Below are 15,683 nucleotides of genomic sequence, written 5' to 3'. Positions count from 1 at the left end.
CCATTGTTCATTCAGAACCCAATCATAACCAATCATATCCAATCATTGCATGATTGAGGCATTGCCTCCTCTCACTAGCTTTGCCCTATTCATTCTCAATTAGCCTCCACCAAACTCAGCGCATGCTTTAGGGGGTCTGTTAAAACTCAGTAGGCTCAGGGGAGGCAAGAGAGACGTGGCCTCCCGCTCTAACTTTACCTGCTGGTGTCGCTGTTGGAGAGTGTTACTTTACTTAAAGGTGCCCTAGATTCAAAAATTGAATTTACGTCAGCATAGTTGAATAACAAGAGTTCAGTACATGGAAATGACATACAGTGAGTCTCAAACTCCATTGTTTCCTCCTTCTTATATAAATCTCATTTGTTTAAAAGACCTCTGAAGAACAGGCGAATCTCAACATAACACAGACTGTTACGTAACAGTCGGTGTGTACACCCCCAATATTTGCATATGCCAGCCCATGATGTTCCCAACATTATAAAAGGCATTAGACAAGGGCAGCCAGTATTAACGTCTGGATGTGCACAGCTGAATCATCAGACTAGGTAAACAAGCAAGAACAATAGCGAAAAATGGCAGATGGAGCGATAATAACTGTCATGATCCATGATATCATGATATTTTTAGTGATATTTGTAAATTGTCTTTCTAAATGTTTCGTTAGCATGTTGCTAATGTACTGTTAAATGTGGTTAAAGTTACCATCGTTTCTCACTGTATTCATGGAGACAAGAGCCGTCGCTATTTTCATTTTTAAACACTTGCAGTCTGTATAATGCATAAACACAACTTCATTCTTTATAAATCTCTCCAACAGAGTAGCATTAGCCGTTAGCCACGGAGCACAATCAAACTCATTCAGAATCAAATGAAAACATCCAAATAAAAACCATACTTGCGCGATTAGACATGTTGCATGACGAACACTTTGTAAAGATCCATTTTGAGGGTTATATTAGCTGTGTGAACTTTGTTTATAGCTGTTTAAGGTAAGCACGAGCTCCGTGGGCGGAGAGCACGAGATTTAAAGGGGCCGCGCTGCATAAATCGGTGCATTTATAATGATGCCCCAAAATAGGCAGTTAAAAAAATTAATAATAAAAAAACTATGGGGTATTTTGAGCTGAAACTTCACAGACACATTCAGGGACACCTAAGATTTATATTACATCTTTTGAAAACATGTTCTTGGCACCTTTAATGTCACATTTTGTAAATATTAGTGTTGTTTTATTTTTGTAATATGGACTATTTTCTCATCCAGTTTTTTTGAGGAGGCACTGCCTTCCTTGCCCCTGATATAGGTATGAAACAGCTTCACAAACAGGCTTTTCAACCACACAGTATTGTTATTTCTGTGTTACAAATATTAATTTTGTCACAGAAGATCTGGGATAAAAGTTTATAGTTTATAGACATAAACACTAATGTTTATGGAAGCGAATCACTCAAAATAGAACAAATCACCCTTTGAAAGTAACTTGGCGCTTCAAGTAACGATTTTATCGATTACATCGTTACACCACAGAGTGGCAACATGTGACTGTTAAAAAAATGTAGTTGTCATTGAATCATTCATTCAAAAGTTTAGTTCAAAAACGCTGATTCATCCAATAATGAAACAAGTGAAGTTACTGGATCATTCATTCAAACTGTTTTTTTTTTTTTAAACAATTAATTCAGATTAATAAACCTTTTTAAATATACTGCAGCAATTTACATTTTGTCAGAATCTCTAGTAAATTATATGCTATTGTTTAGTTGTCTGTTCAGAATCGTGGGAGAATGCCCTAACCATAAGTATTTAACTTAAAGGCTTAATTCACTGCATACCGTTTGTTCTACAAACATGAATAAAACCTCAAATTGTGGTCATTTTTTAAATTGTTCATAAAGAGTATAGTTTATCTTTTAAACAATTGATTCAAAAGTCCAATTTCCCATGAATCCTGAGCAGTCCTGCACTCTGTTTCAGATGGAGCAGTTTTCAGATGATGAGCTGGATCACGCCGCAGAGGAGGACAGCGATAAAGAGGACCAGGACCTGGACAAAATGTTTGGAGCATGGCTCGGAGAGCTGGACAAACTCACAAAGGTGAGGCTGAGAGATGATAACCTGCAAATTTGTATCCTCTAGGTGCAGGTGCAGTGATGGTAATAATTTCATAAATGTCATGGTTGTCAGTATAGATTATGTCTGTAATGTCACAACTCATGAGGCTTTAGGCAGCGTGAAGAATCTCTCAATCTTTCAATTAACTTGTTTTGTGCAGTATCCTCATAGATGCATTTTAGTTTGCTATTTAAGCTTCTTTTATTAGTTTTTAATGTTATGTAACAAAATGTATTATGAATGAACGACATAATCTGTAATAATCTGTATTTTTCTCAATTACGTCAGTGATAATCTGTATTTTTCTAAATTAATCAGGCAGTCCTGAAATTCCACTACAGTGTTATTAACAGTACTGACACAGCTGAAACTACTGTACATGTGAAGTCTCATCACTCTTTGTTTCTCTGTCTTGTTGTCTTCAGAGTCTAGATGATGGGAGACCAGAGAAGATGCAGAAAGCACCTCTCAGACAAGAGACAAACATGGCCAACATGGCCTACCGCTTTTCCATTTATAACATCAACGGTATACACAGTATACACTCTACATTACAAAATATTCTATTATTATTGACAATGTTATGTTGTTAATATTATAATATGACCTCAGGCAGAGGCTATAGATTCCAAAATTATTGATGCAGTTATTGACTACACATTTTAATGTCATTATAACACCTTAAGGATCATTATGAATTATGTATTGTCTCCAATTAAAATCATTATGATTTCATTAAGAGGGCCTAAATATTCTCCAATCATTGACTTCATTGTGGGCTTTACATTCTAATGTCATTATGAACTCATGAGGGACTATATACACTACCGTTCAAAACTTGATGAGGTTTTTTTTAATGTTTTTGAAAAAAGTCTTTTATGTTAATATTGTTACATTTTAAAAGAATTGTTTTCTGTTTTAAATGTAATTTATTCCTGTGATTTCAAGGCTGGATTTTCAGCAGCCATTACATTAGTTTTCAGTGTCACATGATCCTTCAGAAATCATTCTAATATGCTGATTTGCTGCTCAAGAAACATTTATTATTATTATCAATGTTATTATTATCAACAGGTCTGCTACTGAATGTTTTAGTGGAAACTGTGATGAATTTTTTCTGTATTATTTGATTACGAGAATGTTTAAAATAACAGCATTTATTTGAAATACAAATCTTTTGTAACATTACAATTTTCTTTACTGTCACTTTTGATCAGTTCAATGCATCCTTGCTGAATAAAAGTGTTAATTTCCCCCCCCCCCCCCCCCCCAAAAAAAAACATCTTAGTGACCTCAAATGTTTGAACGATAGTGCGATAGTGCATTCCAAAATCATTTTTACATGTATAACCCACAATGAAATAATTATTTCAAATAGATGTTCCCCTCCAGAAGCCATGACGATGTTGAAAAGTTCTCTTAGGAATATATAAAATGGTCACAGAACTCTGCATCCACCCAAAACAGACAGAATTTGCTTAAGATTGTACTTAATTCTCGAAAATACTGTCTAAATGGAAACCTCACTATCACAGACTGTTTGCATATACAAGGAACTCAAGGCTCTTGAGGCATAAACATCTTACTTTAGTCATAATAAATTTTGGCATGCTTAAATTAGCTGGTTTGTTTACATGGGTGTGTGTGTGTATGTTTATTCCTTACAGAGGCTCTGAACCAGGGTGACGCAGTGGATCTGGATGCTCTGATGGCGGACCTCTGTTCCATCGAGCAGGAGCTCAGCACCATCGGTAAGCCCAGCAGCTCTTCCTCTCGCCTCGGACTGGCCGGTGAGCCCAAAGTTCGTCAGAAGCCCCCGGCCGGCCGCAGTCACAGCACCAAGCACACGGGCAGCAGCAGCGGAGGGGCGAGTAGCAGTGGCGGCAGCACCAGCAGCAGTACCCGCGCCTCGCCCGCATCTACGGTCAGAGTGGGCAGCACCACCAGCAGACCCTCGCTGGCATCCAACTTCTCTCTGGATGACATCACAGCCCAGCTGGAAAAAGCCTCCCAAAGTATGGACGATGCAGCCAGGCAGAGCTCCACATCCTTCGGCTCTACGGTCTCGGCGCCATACTCTTCCTCCACTGTGCGGCGGCCGACCTCCCATCATCATCATCGCAGGACAGGGTCCGTGGGTACGGTCACCGAGCATGAGGTGCGGTCGTTTGTCCACTCCTCTCGCTCTAGCATTAACTCTGCTTCTGCGTCCAGCATGGACTCGCTGGACATCGATAAACCCAAGTCTGATCAGGACGGGTTACAGGACGGCCAGGACCAGCCGAGTTCAGAGGTAAACGTATGCTTCGTATTTTTCGTATCTCAAATGAAGATTTTCCACTGAGCTTAAAGCAATGATTTATGGGATCTCTTTGAAGGATATATGCAATGATTTAAAATAAGACAAAAAAATCTTTTCTCTATGAAAGGACCATTTTCCAGTGTGCCCACCGTTTTGAAATGTATATTGGTGTGTGTGTGTGTGTGTGTGTGTGTGTGTGTGTGTGTGTGTGTGTATATATATATACAGTACTGTGCAAAAGTCTTAGGCACGTCAGTATTTTCACCCCCAAAAAAAGGTTTTAAGCCAGTTATTTATATCTTTTGCTGTAGTGTGTCAATAGGAAATATCCGTTCACATTTCCAAACATTCATTTTGCCATTAATTGTAATAATCCAGTGAGATTTTTGAATACACAATAAGACTGATAACAGCCGGTGCTCCACATGGAGATCAGAGCTCACCATCATCAAATCCGTCTGTGATTACATGAAGAAACATATGAAACTGAGACAAACTAAATTCAGAAGAACTGTGGCCGTGTCTCCAAGAGATTTTAAGAAATATATATATATATATATATATATATATATATAGTCATGCAAATTTATAAAATATTATTTTATTAAAATTCTGTGGGCATTTGCAGGATGAATAAACAATTTTCTAGTTATGCTTAGAGCTTAATGCTAAGCTTGGGGGCTTTGAAAATCATTGTGTACCTTGGAGTCCAATAGGTTGAGAATATTGATTATTATTGGCATTGATTATGCTGTCTAATTGTTGCAACAGCCTCTGGAGCGCTTAAAAATCTGTCTATGTAGGCAGCTCACTAGGTTCTGGAATGGAATCAAGTTCATCAGGCCTCTGGCGGAGCAGATTAAGCATTAAAATGAGGGCTGTTTCTATCCCTGACTGAAAAACCAAATAAAAGCGGCTTTTACCTTCACTGCAGGCTTAATTACACAGATAAGTGATTTTGCAGCAGTTTGGGTTGTATTTAGTTGTTGTATTGAGACGTAGTCTAACCCAGATATTTAAAGGTTTAACTTTTAACCCATAGTTGGTACGGTTAAACAAATGCAGACTTTTCAAATGCATCAGTTATCAGTTACATTTTCTTTCTTAAAGTAAAGGAAAGTCATCATGCACCAAGTGTGTGACAGTAACAGAACCATTTCTTTTCCTTAAGGCTAGTTCACATTGCCAACAAACACCAACTTCTTGTTGGGTGATTTATGTATGTTGACCCTGTTGTCTGGGCAGCCTGTGTGAACTAGTCTGTTGAACAGAATGAGTGTGTGATCACAGATTAAATGATTTAGGATGGCACACTGATCACTGCTATTTAAAGCTGTCTGAAATGCAGTCATTGAGTTGCATGCTTCCTTTGACTTTGTGGTTAAGTAGTCTTACAGTGCAAATTGATGTGGAGGGATTTCACTAATCTAACCTTCTATCCCACAGATTTTTACTGACAAACATGATTGACCTACAGATGATTGATGATAGATAAGCGATGATAGATAAGTGATTCAGCCGTTTGCTAGACCTGGACACACCGCCCCATCCCTTCAACCACATATATTTTTCCCAAACCCTCCAAAAGTCATATAAGCAAACCTTAAAGGGATAGTTCACCTAAAAATGAAAATCTGATGTTTATCTGCTTACCCCCAGCACATCCAAGATGTAGGTGACTTTGTTTCTTCAGTAGAACACAAATGATGATTTTTAACTCCAACCGTTGCCGTCTGTCAGTCAAATAATGCGAGTGGATGGGAACTTCTACTATAAGAGTAAATAAAACTTGCATAGACAAGTCCAAATTAAACCCTGCGGCTCGTGACGACACATTGATGTCCTAAGACACAAAACGATCAGTTTGTATGAGAAACCGAACAGTATTTATATAATTTTTTACCTCTAATACACCACTATGTCCAACTGCATTCAGCATTTGCTTATTGAGGTCTGATCGCGCTCTGACAGCGGCAGTGATGTCTCGCGCATATACTTCAATGAGAGCGAGACATCACTGCCGTTGTCAGAGCGTGATCAGACATCACTAAAGGAGTCATGAACGGAGTTGGACATAGTGGTGTATTAGAGGTAAAAAATTATATAAATACTGTTTGGTTTCTCACACAAACCGATCGTTTCGTGTCTTAGGACATCAATGTGTCGTCACAAGCCGCAGGGTTTAATTTGGATTTGTCTGTGCAAGTTTTTTTAAAATCTTTTAGATTGTGTTACCATTGACATGCATTATACGGCTGACAGACGGCAGCGGTTGCAGTTAAAAATCATCATTTGTGTTCTACTGAAGAAACAAAGTCACCTACATCTTGGATGCCCTGGGGGTAAGCAGATAAACATCACATTTTCATTTTTAGGTGAACTATCCCTTTAAAATATAAAATGCAGTGTTTTGTGATTGGTTTAACTTCTCTGAAGTTTTTCTGATTGGCTACATGACCCAGCCAATTAGTCTTTTTTTCAATAGCGACTGAAATGACAAATGCCTATAAAGTACGTCAAGTGTGCAATAATTCATGTTCAGAATTTTTAATTTGTATTTCTGGTTTTTGTCACAATAATTACATAAAATGCATAATAAATTATTTTTTTTTATTGTTTTTTATTATCTTTGAATAATTTAGCAGATGCTTTTGATATTAATTTAATGTATTATTATTATTATATTATATTCATTTATCTTTTAATTTAATTATGCACAATATTAAAAAAAGGTGAAAAAACTACTTATAGCACTTAATACCACTTGCATCTTATACAAAACTTCTCGTGATTGTCCATATAGAATGATTCATCATATATTATTTTAAATGCGACAATGTTTTCGATGGGACCATTTTCTTTCTATTTCAGTGATTATTGCTCACAATTTTCCCAATGCTTTCACACTATGAAAAATCATTAATGTTTATTAATCAAAGCACTAATGACTCTTGTCTCTCCTCTCTCTCTGCACAAAGCACTCGTATCTGGACAGGGAGACCTCTCTCATTCTGAAAAGCATTGCAGGAAAACCCTCTCACTTGCTGACCAAGGTGACGCCCTCTTTCCACCTCTGGATATATTGACTTTCTCCTAGTGGCTTCCTAACCCCTATATGCATGCCAGCATGATTCATTTTCACACATTCTTCTTCCATAAGTTTTCTTTATGTTAAGACATAAGGAAGCTCTTCTAATGAAACAAAGCTCATTCCTAAATAATATCTCAGTTTTTTTGGCTAATTACATACGGACCTTAACCCCCCGCGTCATGTTGATTCCTAGTCTGTACCTAGTCAGTTCAGTAAATCAAAGCAAATTGGATGAATCAGAATGAATGGTTGATGCAAAACGATGTGCATGGATACTTAACATCACATACAGTGTTTGTGGTCTTTAACAAAACAGGAATGTTAAGGCCTCTATTAACTCAAACTCTCCATTTTTGTATTGTTGATAATGTCATAGTGCACTACACTTTTAAGGCCTATTCACACCATGTGTGACAAGTAAACAACACAAATGCTAAAATATTCATGAACATTTGTTTGCACGAAATTCTCTCTCAAAAAAAGTTTGGATATCTGAATAAATACCAAAGTCACAGGTTTAATTCCAGCCAAAGTAAGCAATGTTCTCGAATGTGCTGCATAAAGGCATCTGCCAAATTCTAATTATCTTTTTAACATCTGAATAAAAAAAAAAAAAAACTGACCTGACAGAATTAAAAAATACAATATTTCAGAGTTTAGAGGTTTATTATTTAATTTTAAAATCTTTTTGTGCATGTTCTTCTTGGTGTGAATAGACCTTTACTTTTTATCTTGTTTATTTATTTGGGTGTTTATGTTCATTTACTGTATCAATCCACTTTATAATTTGTCACATTAGTGAGGGTTGTTTAAATCACATAATTATGCATCTGTACTGAGCCCCTAAAGGGCTTGGGGGTAAGCTGGGATGATAAAATGCAATGCTTTTGCGTTCGCTCGAAAAATTGGTGATGGAAATTATATGAAATGGGAGAAATAACGTGAGTAGATGCAAAATTTCTTGAGGGAACACAATACTTTTCGAGTGATTGCTATAGTTTTAGCAAGTGAAGTGCAAATTTTCTGGAGGGAATTCACAAAAGCATTGCAGTATATTTTTTCCTCCCATCACCATGTCCCTTTATTGGCTCTGTAGCATCTGAGATGTCCACTTGAAAACAAATTGTTTTGCACTATGACTGTTAACTTACTTAACCCTCTGGTGTTGTTCAGTCATTTTAGACGGGAAAAAAAAATGTTCGGAAATTTAAAAAATCGCTACTTCATCGGAACGGTATGAAACTCTGTGACTTTTTTGACAGTCGCTATGTGTTGATATAGCTCTGATAAAGATAAAAAAAGTTACATTTCAGGTGTTCTGTCACTTTTGACCGCAAAGTGTGACCCCCAAATGAACAATACCAGAGGGTTCAGGTATATCTGGAGAGCATGTTCATGCATGTTTTGAAATGCGTTTTGAGCTGTGTGTCATCAGCAGCTCTTCAGCACTGCATGTCCAAATCAAATAATTAAATATGTATGAAAATATATAAGGGATTTTGGGGCGCTCATTCCATTTAGAGGTTAAACATTTGGACATCTGAGAAAAGTATAATACAAGAACATGAGAATGAAAACTGGAAACGGATCATTTATAATTGCTGTTAGATCAGCATCATTGCTTCTGTTATTATGGAAGGAAACTTTGTTTCGTCACTGCTTATGCAACACAACATCTGTGATAATGACTGTAAGTGATCACTGTGTGCTCCCTCAGGGTTTGTACCTGTTTTAGACGGGTACACCCTCAGATCGGTTAGCTGTGGACAGGTGGCAGACGGACCCGCAAGGTAGCGAATGACATAATGATCAGCACAACAGATGGATTCTAGGAAGAGATTGAGTTTCTTCAGAAACAGCAGGCTGCAGTCCCATCACACAGAAGTGTTGGGCTCCCACAAGCAACTAGTGTTTGTTTTTCACTTTTTTGAGGATTTACCTGCACAACAAAAGCGTGTAAACCAAACCTCCACTAAACAGGGTTCAGGATTTAAGCTTTCTTAGAACAGATCAGCTCATCCTGTTAAATTGTACTGTGGCCTATAGACCCATGGAAGCCAGTGCCGTCCACTGCTGAACCAAATTTATAGTGTGTTAAAAACGACACAATCTCATTGTAACTACATTTTACATTTTCGCCAATTCATATGAATTTGTACAATATGCTGACACCTCATGGTTATGTTGGGTGGATGTCGTGCTTTTTTCTCCTATAAATTAAATGTAAAAATTCAAATGAAATCAGCACCTCAAATAGTTAAATTTTCCTGTGAGATTGGGTTGGTTAAACCATTCACTAAGAAAGGTAATGCTGACTTTCTATCAGGGTGGAATCTGTGGGGAATCTGTTTATGAATGTGCTGACAGTGAAGTTGCGCTGTCATTTCTTGTGTTGTTCTTTGCTGTTTTGCTGTGGACACTATCTAAAGTGTGTGTCAGCTGTGTTGTGGCGGCATTAGAGAGGCTTTGAGTCGGTTGAGGTGATCTGATTGGTTGCAGAAGTTGCAGAAGTGAACGTGCTGGTAATCCTCTTTGCACTTGGTAGGTTTCATCACCTAGATTTTCATTCCTTATTCTTATTCTTATCTGTTCATCACTGCCCATGTGAAAAAGAAGTACATTTTAGCATACTTTCAAAAAGAATGCTTTAGTGCAAACTGAATGTCATGGATTTTGGACACTTAAAGGTGCTAAAGAGGATGTTTTGTTTTATACATTTTTGCAATATTACTTGAAACTGTCTTTACTAACTGATAAAAGACTATTTATTAGGTGCACTGAAAGTAATAATATTAATATACATCATCTGTGCACGAGGTAGGGCCTTAAAAACATCAGCCAATCGTTTACGCGATCATCGCAATCATTGGCCCTCTGGCTTGTCAATCACTGCCATGACGTTCCTTGTGAGAGACGAGCGTGGCTGCGCTCTCCAGTAACTTTCCACACTCTTTCCAAATTTATATTAAATGCAATTAGTTGACTTGAGTGCCTTTTTGAACCACTTGTGCAGGATTTAAGTATATTTTTATATGTAATTTCATTCTGATTGGCCTCTGCTGATCTTTCAACCAATGAGATTGCTTGCTCAACATTTAAATAGTCTGGTTCAGTGTTTGCTGTGGGCTGGTCCTATAAACATTGATCAGTGAACATAAACAAAAACTCAACTGAACCTGCATGACGCGCGAGAACAAACCTTTTGCCGAAGCTCAAATGTGCTGTGTAACACACGAGAATGAACCTCATTGGTTCTTGCACATCAAGCAGACATGCTTGAGCTTCCGCTTAACACAACTGATGTGTGAGTTGATGAATGTTTATATGTGAATAAAAGCCTAAATTAAATCGGTTTATCATATAAAGCGATCAAGTCTCTTCAGAAAATTTGGACTAAACCACTCAACACATATGGATATTGGTCTTACAATCTCTTTATGAACTTTTTGAAGCATCAAAGTTTCAGTTTTGTAGGCTGTCTATGGAGGGTCAGAGAGCTCTCAGATTTCATCAAAAAGATGAACGAAAGTCTTATGGGTTTGGAACCACATGAGGGTGAGTAATTAATGACTGAATTTTCATTTTTGGGTGAACTAACCCTTTAAGTGTATCAAGAAACACAGTCATGAAAGTGGCCTTTCTTTTTTTGTTTTTAAAAAAAAATATACTTTTAAGATTTGAAGTACACTACAAGTGCACATTCAATACAATTACGTGCACTTTTTTCACAAGGGGAAGCAAACTATTAATCAGTTATTGTCGAGTTATTTGCTTAACTTTATCCTTAAAGGTGGGATAAGTAGATTTTGAACAACACAGTTGGACATTGTTGATATTTGAATTCAACCCAAACACACCCACCCCTCTCTTCATTGCTCCGCCTCCAAAACTCACACTTCAGTCCTAACCACCCTGCTATGAGTCGGTCTCGAACCCCGGCCTGTCCGCTGCTGGCATGCGAGGCGAATGCACTAACGACGCACTAAACACCGCATTTTCTAATGGCCGTCAGTGTGCAGTGGTTTACCTGCAACTCTTACTATCTGGCCTCTGTTGTACACACAATGCGAGTGGATGTCTGTTTATCACAGCTGACACGCAACAAAATAATGCTTCACAAAAAATAAAGCGCAGTTGATGAACGAAGGAAGCACAAAAAATGAACGTACAGTACACAAGAGAAAATACAAAGTTGTTAAAGTTGTTAGTCACCATCAGCACAGCAGCTCCAGACAATCAAAACTGTGTTCCTCACATGTGAAGCGGGATCAAAGCAGCCTCCGCATCTGTTTTCAGGCCTTCCCACTTAGCTCTCTCCAGCGCTGGAAAGTTTTTCTAATATAAACACGGATCCTAAAGCGCTTGCCCAGTCATAAACCTTCATTCCAGTGATATTCTTTTGAGCTCGTTTGTATTGTGTTCCATCTCTCGTTCTGCAGTGTTTTTTTTTTTTTTTTTCATATTTTCAAATCTCCCTCTTGCTCTTTCTCTCTCCTCGAGCGTCATACGCCCCCTAATGCTGATTGTTTAGATGTTTGATGTTGGTGTCGGCCCAAATAACTTCCAAACTGTGTTTTTGAAACTCTACTGAGTCCACCTTTAAGTAAACAAACTTCACAGTCTTGTGAAAATGTATTCAGATTCAGTTGTTATTTGTGACTCACCGCTAGACGCACTATGCTGACGTTCAAAATGTCTGTGAGGTTATCACACCTACAGCTCCTGGGTTCATGTCTCTCGTCATTCTCCTCTCCACTTTTATTTGAGTCATTGATAACCATAAGTCTGCCCTCAGGGGACACACCTGCTCACAGAGATGTTTTTCTCTCTCCTCTCACTACACAAGCTGCACTGGTCTCCTAATTTCCCAAAAACCTTGGATCCTGTACAAGCCTTGATATCGGAGTAATATAGATAATTGTAGTTTCTGCAGCCAGGTGGTTTGTGATGTAGAATTATGGGTCAGGAGAACAGCTGCCGGGCAGTTTCTGCTGCTGCTTTAGCACCAGTTTTTTTTTTTTTCTTAAACAAAGGGTCATTCAGTTTTGGCATTGAGGTCTTGAAATTCAATAGTGGTATGTATCACCATTATGAGCCACTATAAAAATCTGGATTCTGAACTTCAGATCAGGCCATTGTTATAAAAAAAAATACATGCTTCTTTTTAGTATTTGTGTGTTTCTGTGTCAGCTATGTCCTGTTTCCACATGCTGTCTGAGTCGGTGAGCTCATGCCACAGAAACGTGAAGAAAATACAATTATACAGTTCCACAAATGCCTATTAGTCAGGATTTATTTTGGTTCAGCTCACAGTTGATTAGAATACGCTTTATTTACATGCTCAAGAATAGTCTGTTTTTGATTGTTTACATCATGTAAATATGTTAATATTATTGCCAAAACCCAATTAAAGGGATAGTTCACCCTAAAATGAAAATCCTGTCATCAGTTATTCACCCTCATGTTCGAAACACAAATGAAGATATGGTTAATGAAGCCTGAGAGATTTCTGTCCCTCATTGAAAGTCCATTATACCAAAACTTTAATGCTTCAAAAAGTCCATAAAGTCTCTTTATGAACTTTTTGAATCTTTGGTATAATAAACTTTCAGTGGAGGGACAGAAATCTCTTAATCTGATAAATATAAGCAAGAGTAAATATATGGCTCTGATTATGAATACGATGATATTTGCATGTTTAATATTACTGTAGCCGCTGTGTTCAGCATTAGTCAGGGGAGGATGAGTACTGTTAAGAGGCTTGAGCTGTAATTCCCTCATTTGCCATTTTGTTAGTTAAAACGAGGAGGCATGTGTGTCCAGATTTTAGGATGATTCTGTAGCTACAGACAGTCTTTCTGTGCCCTTTTGTGGCTGTTTTCTCATGTGCATTTGTGTGTTATTCACTGCAGTGTGAGAGGATAATACACTGTGATTCGGCACAATCCCAAACCCAGACTAAAGCAATTGCACACAAATACACACATGCAGAAACAGAGGAGGGGAGGGCTTGACAGAAGTGTATCTGACAGTAAAAGGGGAGGGATCATCTCTTTGTTTTAGAGAGAGAGAGAGAGAGAGAGAGAGAGATTAGCCAGTAGACGAGAGGTAGTAGAGTGTAGCTAGTTCTGCCCATCCTCCACCTCTTCACTGGTTGTAGTAGATACGTTTTATGCTCTTGAGCAGAAGAGCTTCTCTCTGGGAATCATTTATGCTGTTGGAAAGGGATTCCAATCAGTAATCTCACACATTCCTGACCATTATAGATTTGCATGGACATTAAACTGGTCTGAGCATGGATCTGCACACCTCAACAATGGCCAGAACAGTTACAAATAGATGTGGACCAGCTTCAGACTTGCTACAATGGGATATTTTTCTATTCGACTGGACCTATAACTCCAAATGTGACTATTGAAAAGCAGCTTTCTGTAATCTGTTGAGACGAATCTGTATTAGGGATTGCTAAAGGGCTACCAGATGCAAATGGGACGAATGCCAGGAGAAGAGTGCTCAGATTGTATTTACCAACAGATGTCTTAGTACTGCTTGTTTTTAAGCCTTTGTTTTCCTTTTATTCTTTGGACCAAATAACCATAGACGTTACTGTTCTTCAAGGTCAAGATAACCCTTTTTGACAATGGCATCTTGCTGGAAAAGTCAGGTAAATGTGTGGGTTGTGCACTCTGGGTCTTAAAGCTCATCAAATGTCCAAATGTTTAACCATAGCAAGTCATGAGGAACCCCACTCCAAGCATAACAGTACAATAATTCAGAATGTATTTCCATGTGGTGACTGTGTTTGTATGTGTATTTAGGAGGAACAAGCTGCCAAACAAAAAGCTGAGAAGATCCGAGTAGCTTTGGAGAAGATAAAGGAAGCACAGGTTAAAAAGGTGAGATGATCAGCAGATTTTTGTTTACATATAAATAGGTCTTAACTGAACTGACACAAGCCCGGTCACAAATATTTCCAGTTTAACAACCTGTACTGCTTATACTTCTGTGCTCTACAGTAGTTTTCATATCAGCTTCAGCATGTGCAGTGGTGTAGTGTAGAAGTGGGTCATCGCAGTGTAATGCAGCACACTTACACAGCTGAATCAGGCCCTCGTGGGACCTGGGAAATGATTTCATAGCACATATTCATAGAATTATTCAAGTAATTTGGCTTTAGAGGAGCTGTGTTGCCTTTAGTAGAGATTAACAATCTCTACTAGTTGACCAATATTTTTTTTTACTGACATTTACTGATAAATAATAATAATATGAAATTATTAATATGATTAATTGTTGTTTTCTAATGATTACCCAAATAGATGTGTCCAGTATTTTTTTTACAGAAAGTCACACTTTCTACTTTGGTTAAGGGTTCTTTCATAATAACAATAAAACATAATAATTATTAATTATAATAATTAATTACATTATTGTATTATTATTAATATTATTATTGATGATGATAAAAAATATAAAAACAACAAATTATTATTATTATTATTATTAAAGTCCTCCTGTAGTCAATAATTGTATCCCTTAAAACGCATCTTTGATCACAAAAATAACATATTTACATTTTTTTCCTGTGGAAAAAAATATATTCATGCCTTAAAATAGCTTGAATCTAACTCTATACCCTTGCTTCATTTAGTATATGCAGAACCATGAATATGCAAATTAGCCCCTCCTCCACTCACTCACACCAGCTCAGAGATCCACTCGGTCAACTTTACTGTTGTAAACGCTGCACAATGGCAAGTGAAAATGCTGGTTTAATTCAGCCATATGTTTGAACCAGAAACTGATTCAGAAAAAGAAGTGGAAGAGTGAATTATAAAGGCGATGTATCAGAATGGTAATGCGTTTTTATATATCACTCTCTACAACGTCGGACTAGACATATTACAATAATGAATATGCACAATATTGTTATCGTGGGCACTTCAAAATGCCATAAATAATAATTTATTACCAATTATTAAAATTTTTAGAATGCATTTAAGAATACTTTTCCCATCAGCCGTATAAAATGCACAACACCGCTGTATGCTGCGTCAAAAGGGACACGCGCACTCAGATGTAAACAAGCCCAACGTGCATGAGAAGCACATGGCGGAACGAATGAAGGAGACGCGCTGAATTAAAGTGCACGTTCACTCTGGCAGCAGAGGGAGCTG

At 37.7% G+C, this 15,683-nt stretch overlaps 1 protein-coding gene across 6 annotated transcripts in view; it reads left to right on the top strand.

Annotated features, from left to right (window-relative positions):
* Positions 1–15,683, top strand: part of raph1a (Ras association (RalGDS/AF-6) and pleckstrin homology domains 1a) — a 93,157-nt gene that overhangs the window by 54,133 nt on the left and 23,341 nt on the right. For 5 of the 6 annotated variants that reach the window (XM_048193310.1, XM_048193311.1, XM_048193312.1 and 2 more), the window contains 5 exons: positions 1,976–2,095; positions 2,539–2,641; positions 3,781–4,406; positions 7,394–7,468; positions 14,325–14,402. In XM_048193310.1, the coding sequence (XP_048049267.1) occupies positions 1,976–2,095; positions 2,539–2,641; positions 3,781–4,406; positions 7,394–7,468; positions 14,325–14,402 (1,002 nt within the window). The remainder of the gene's footprint in view (positions 1–1,975; positions 2,096–2,538; positions 2,642–3,780; positions 4,407–7,393; positions 7,469–14,324; positions 14,403–15,683) is intronic. The other variant, XM_048193315.1, reaches the window with a different exon arrangement.

Source organism: Megalobrama amblycephala, linkage group LG6 (genome assembly GCF_018812025.1).
Source record: "Megalobrama amblycephala isolate DHTTF-2021 linkage group LG6, ASM1881202v1, whole genome shotgun sequence".
Lineage (NCBI taxonomy): Eukaryota > Metazoa > Chordata > Actinopteri > Cypriniformes > Xenocyprididae > Megalobrama > Megalobrama amblycephala.
The sequence above is the reverse complement of the archived record's forward strand: the minus strand, read 5'-3'. Positions and strand labels throughout refer to the sequence as shown.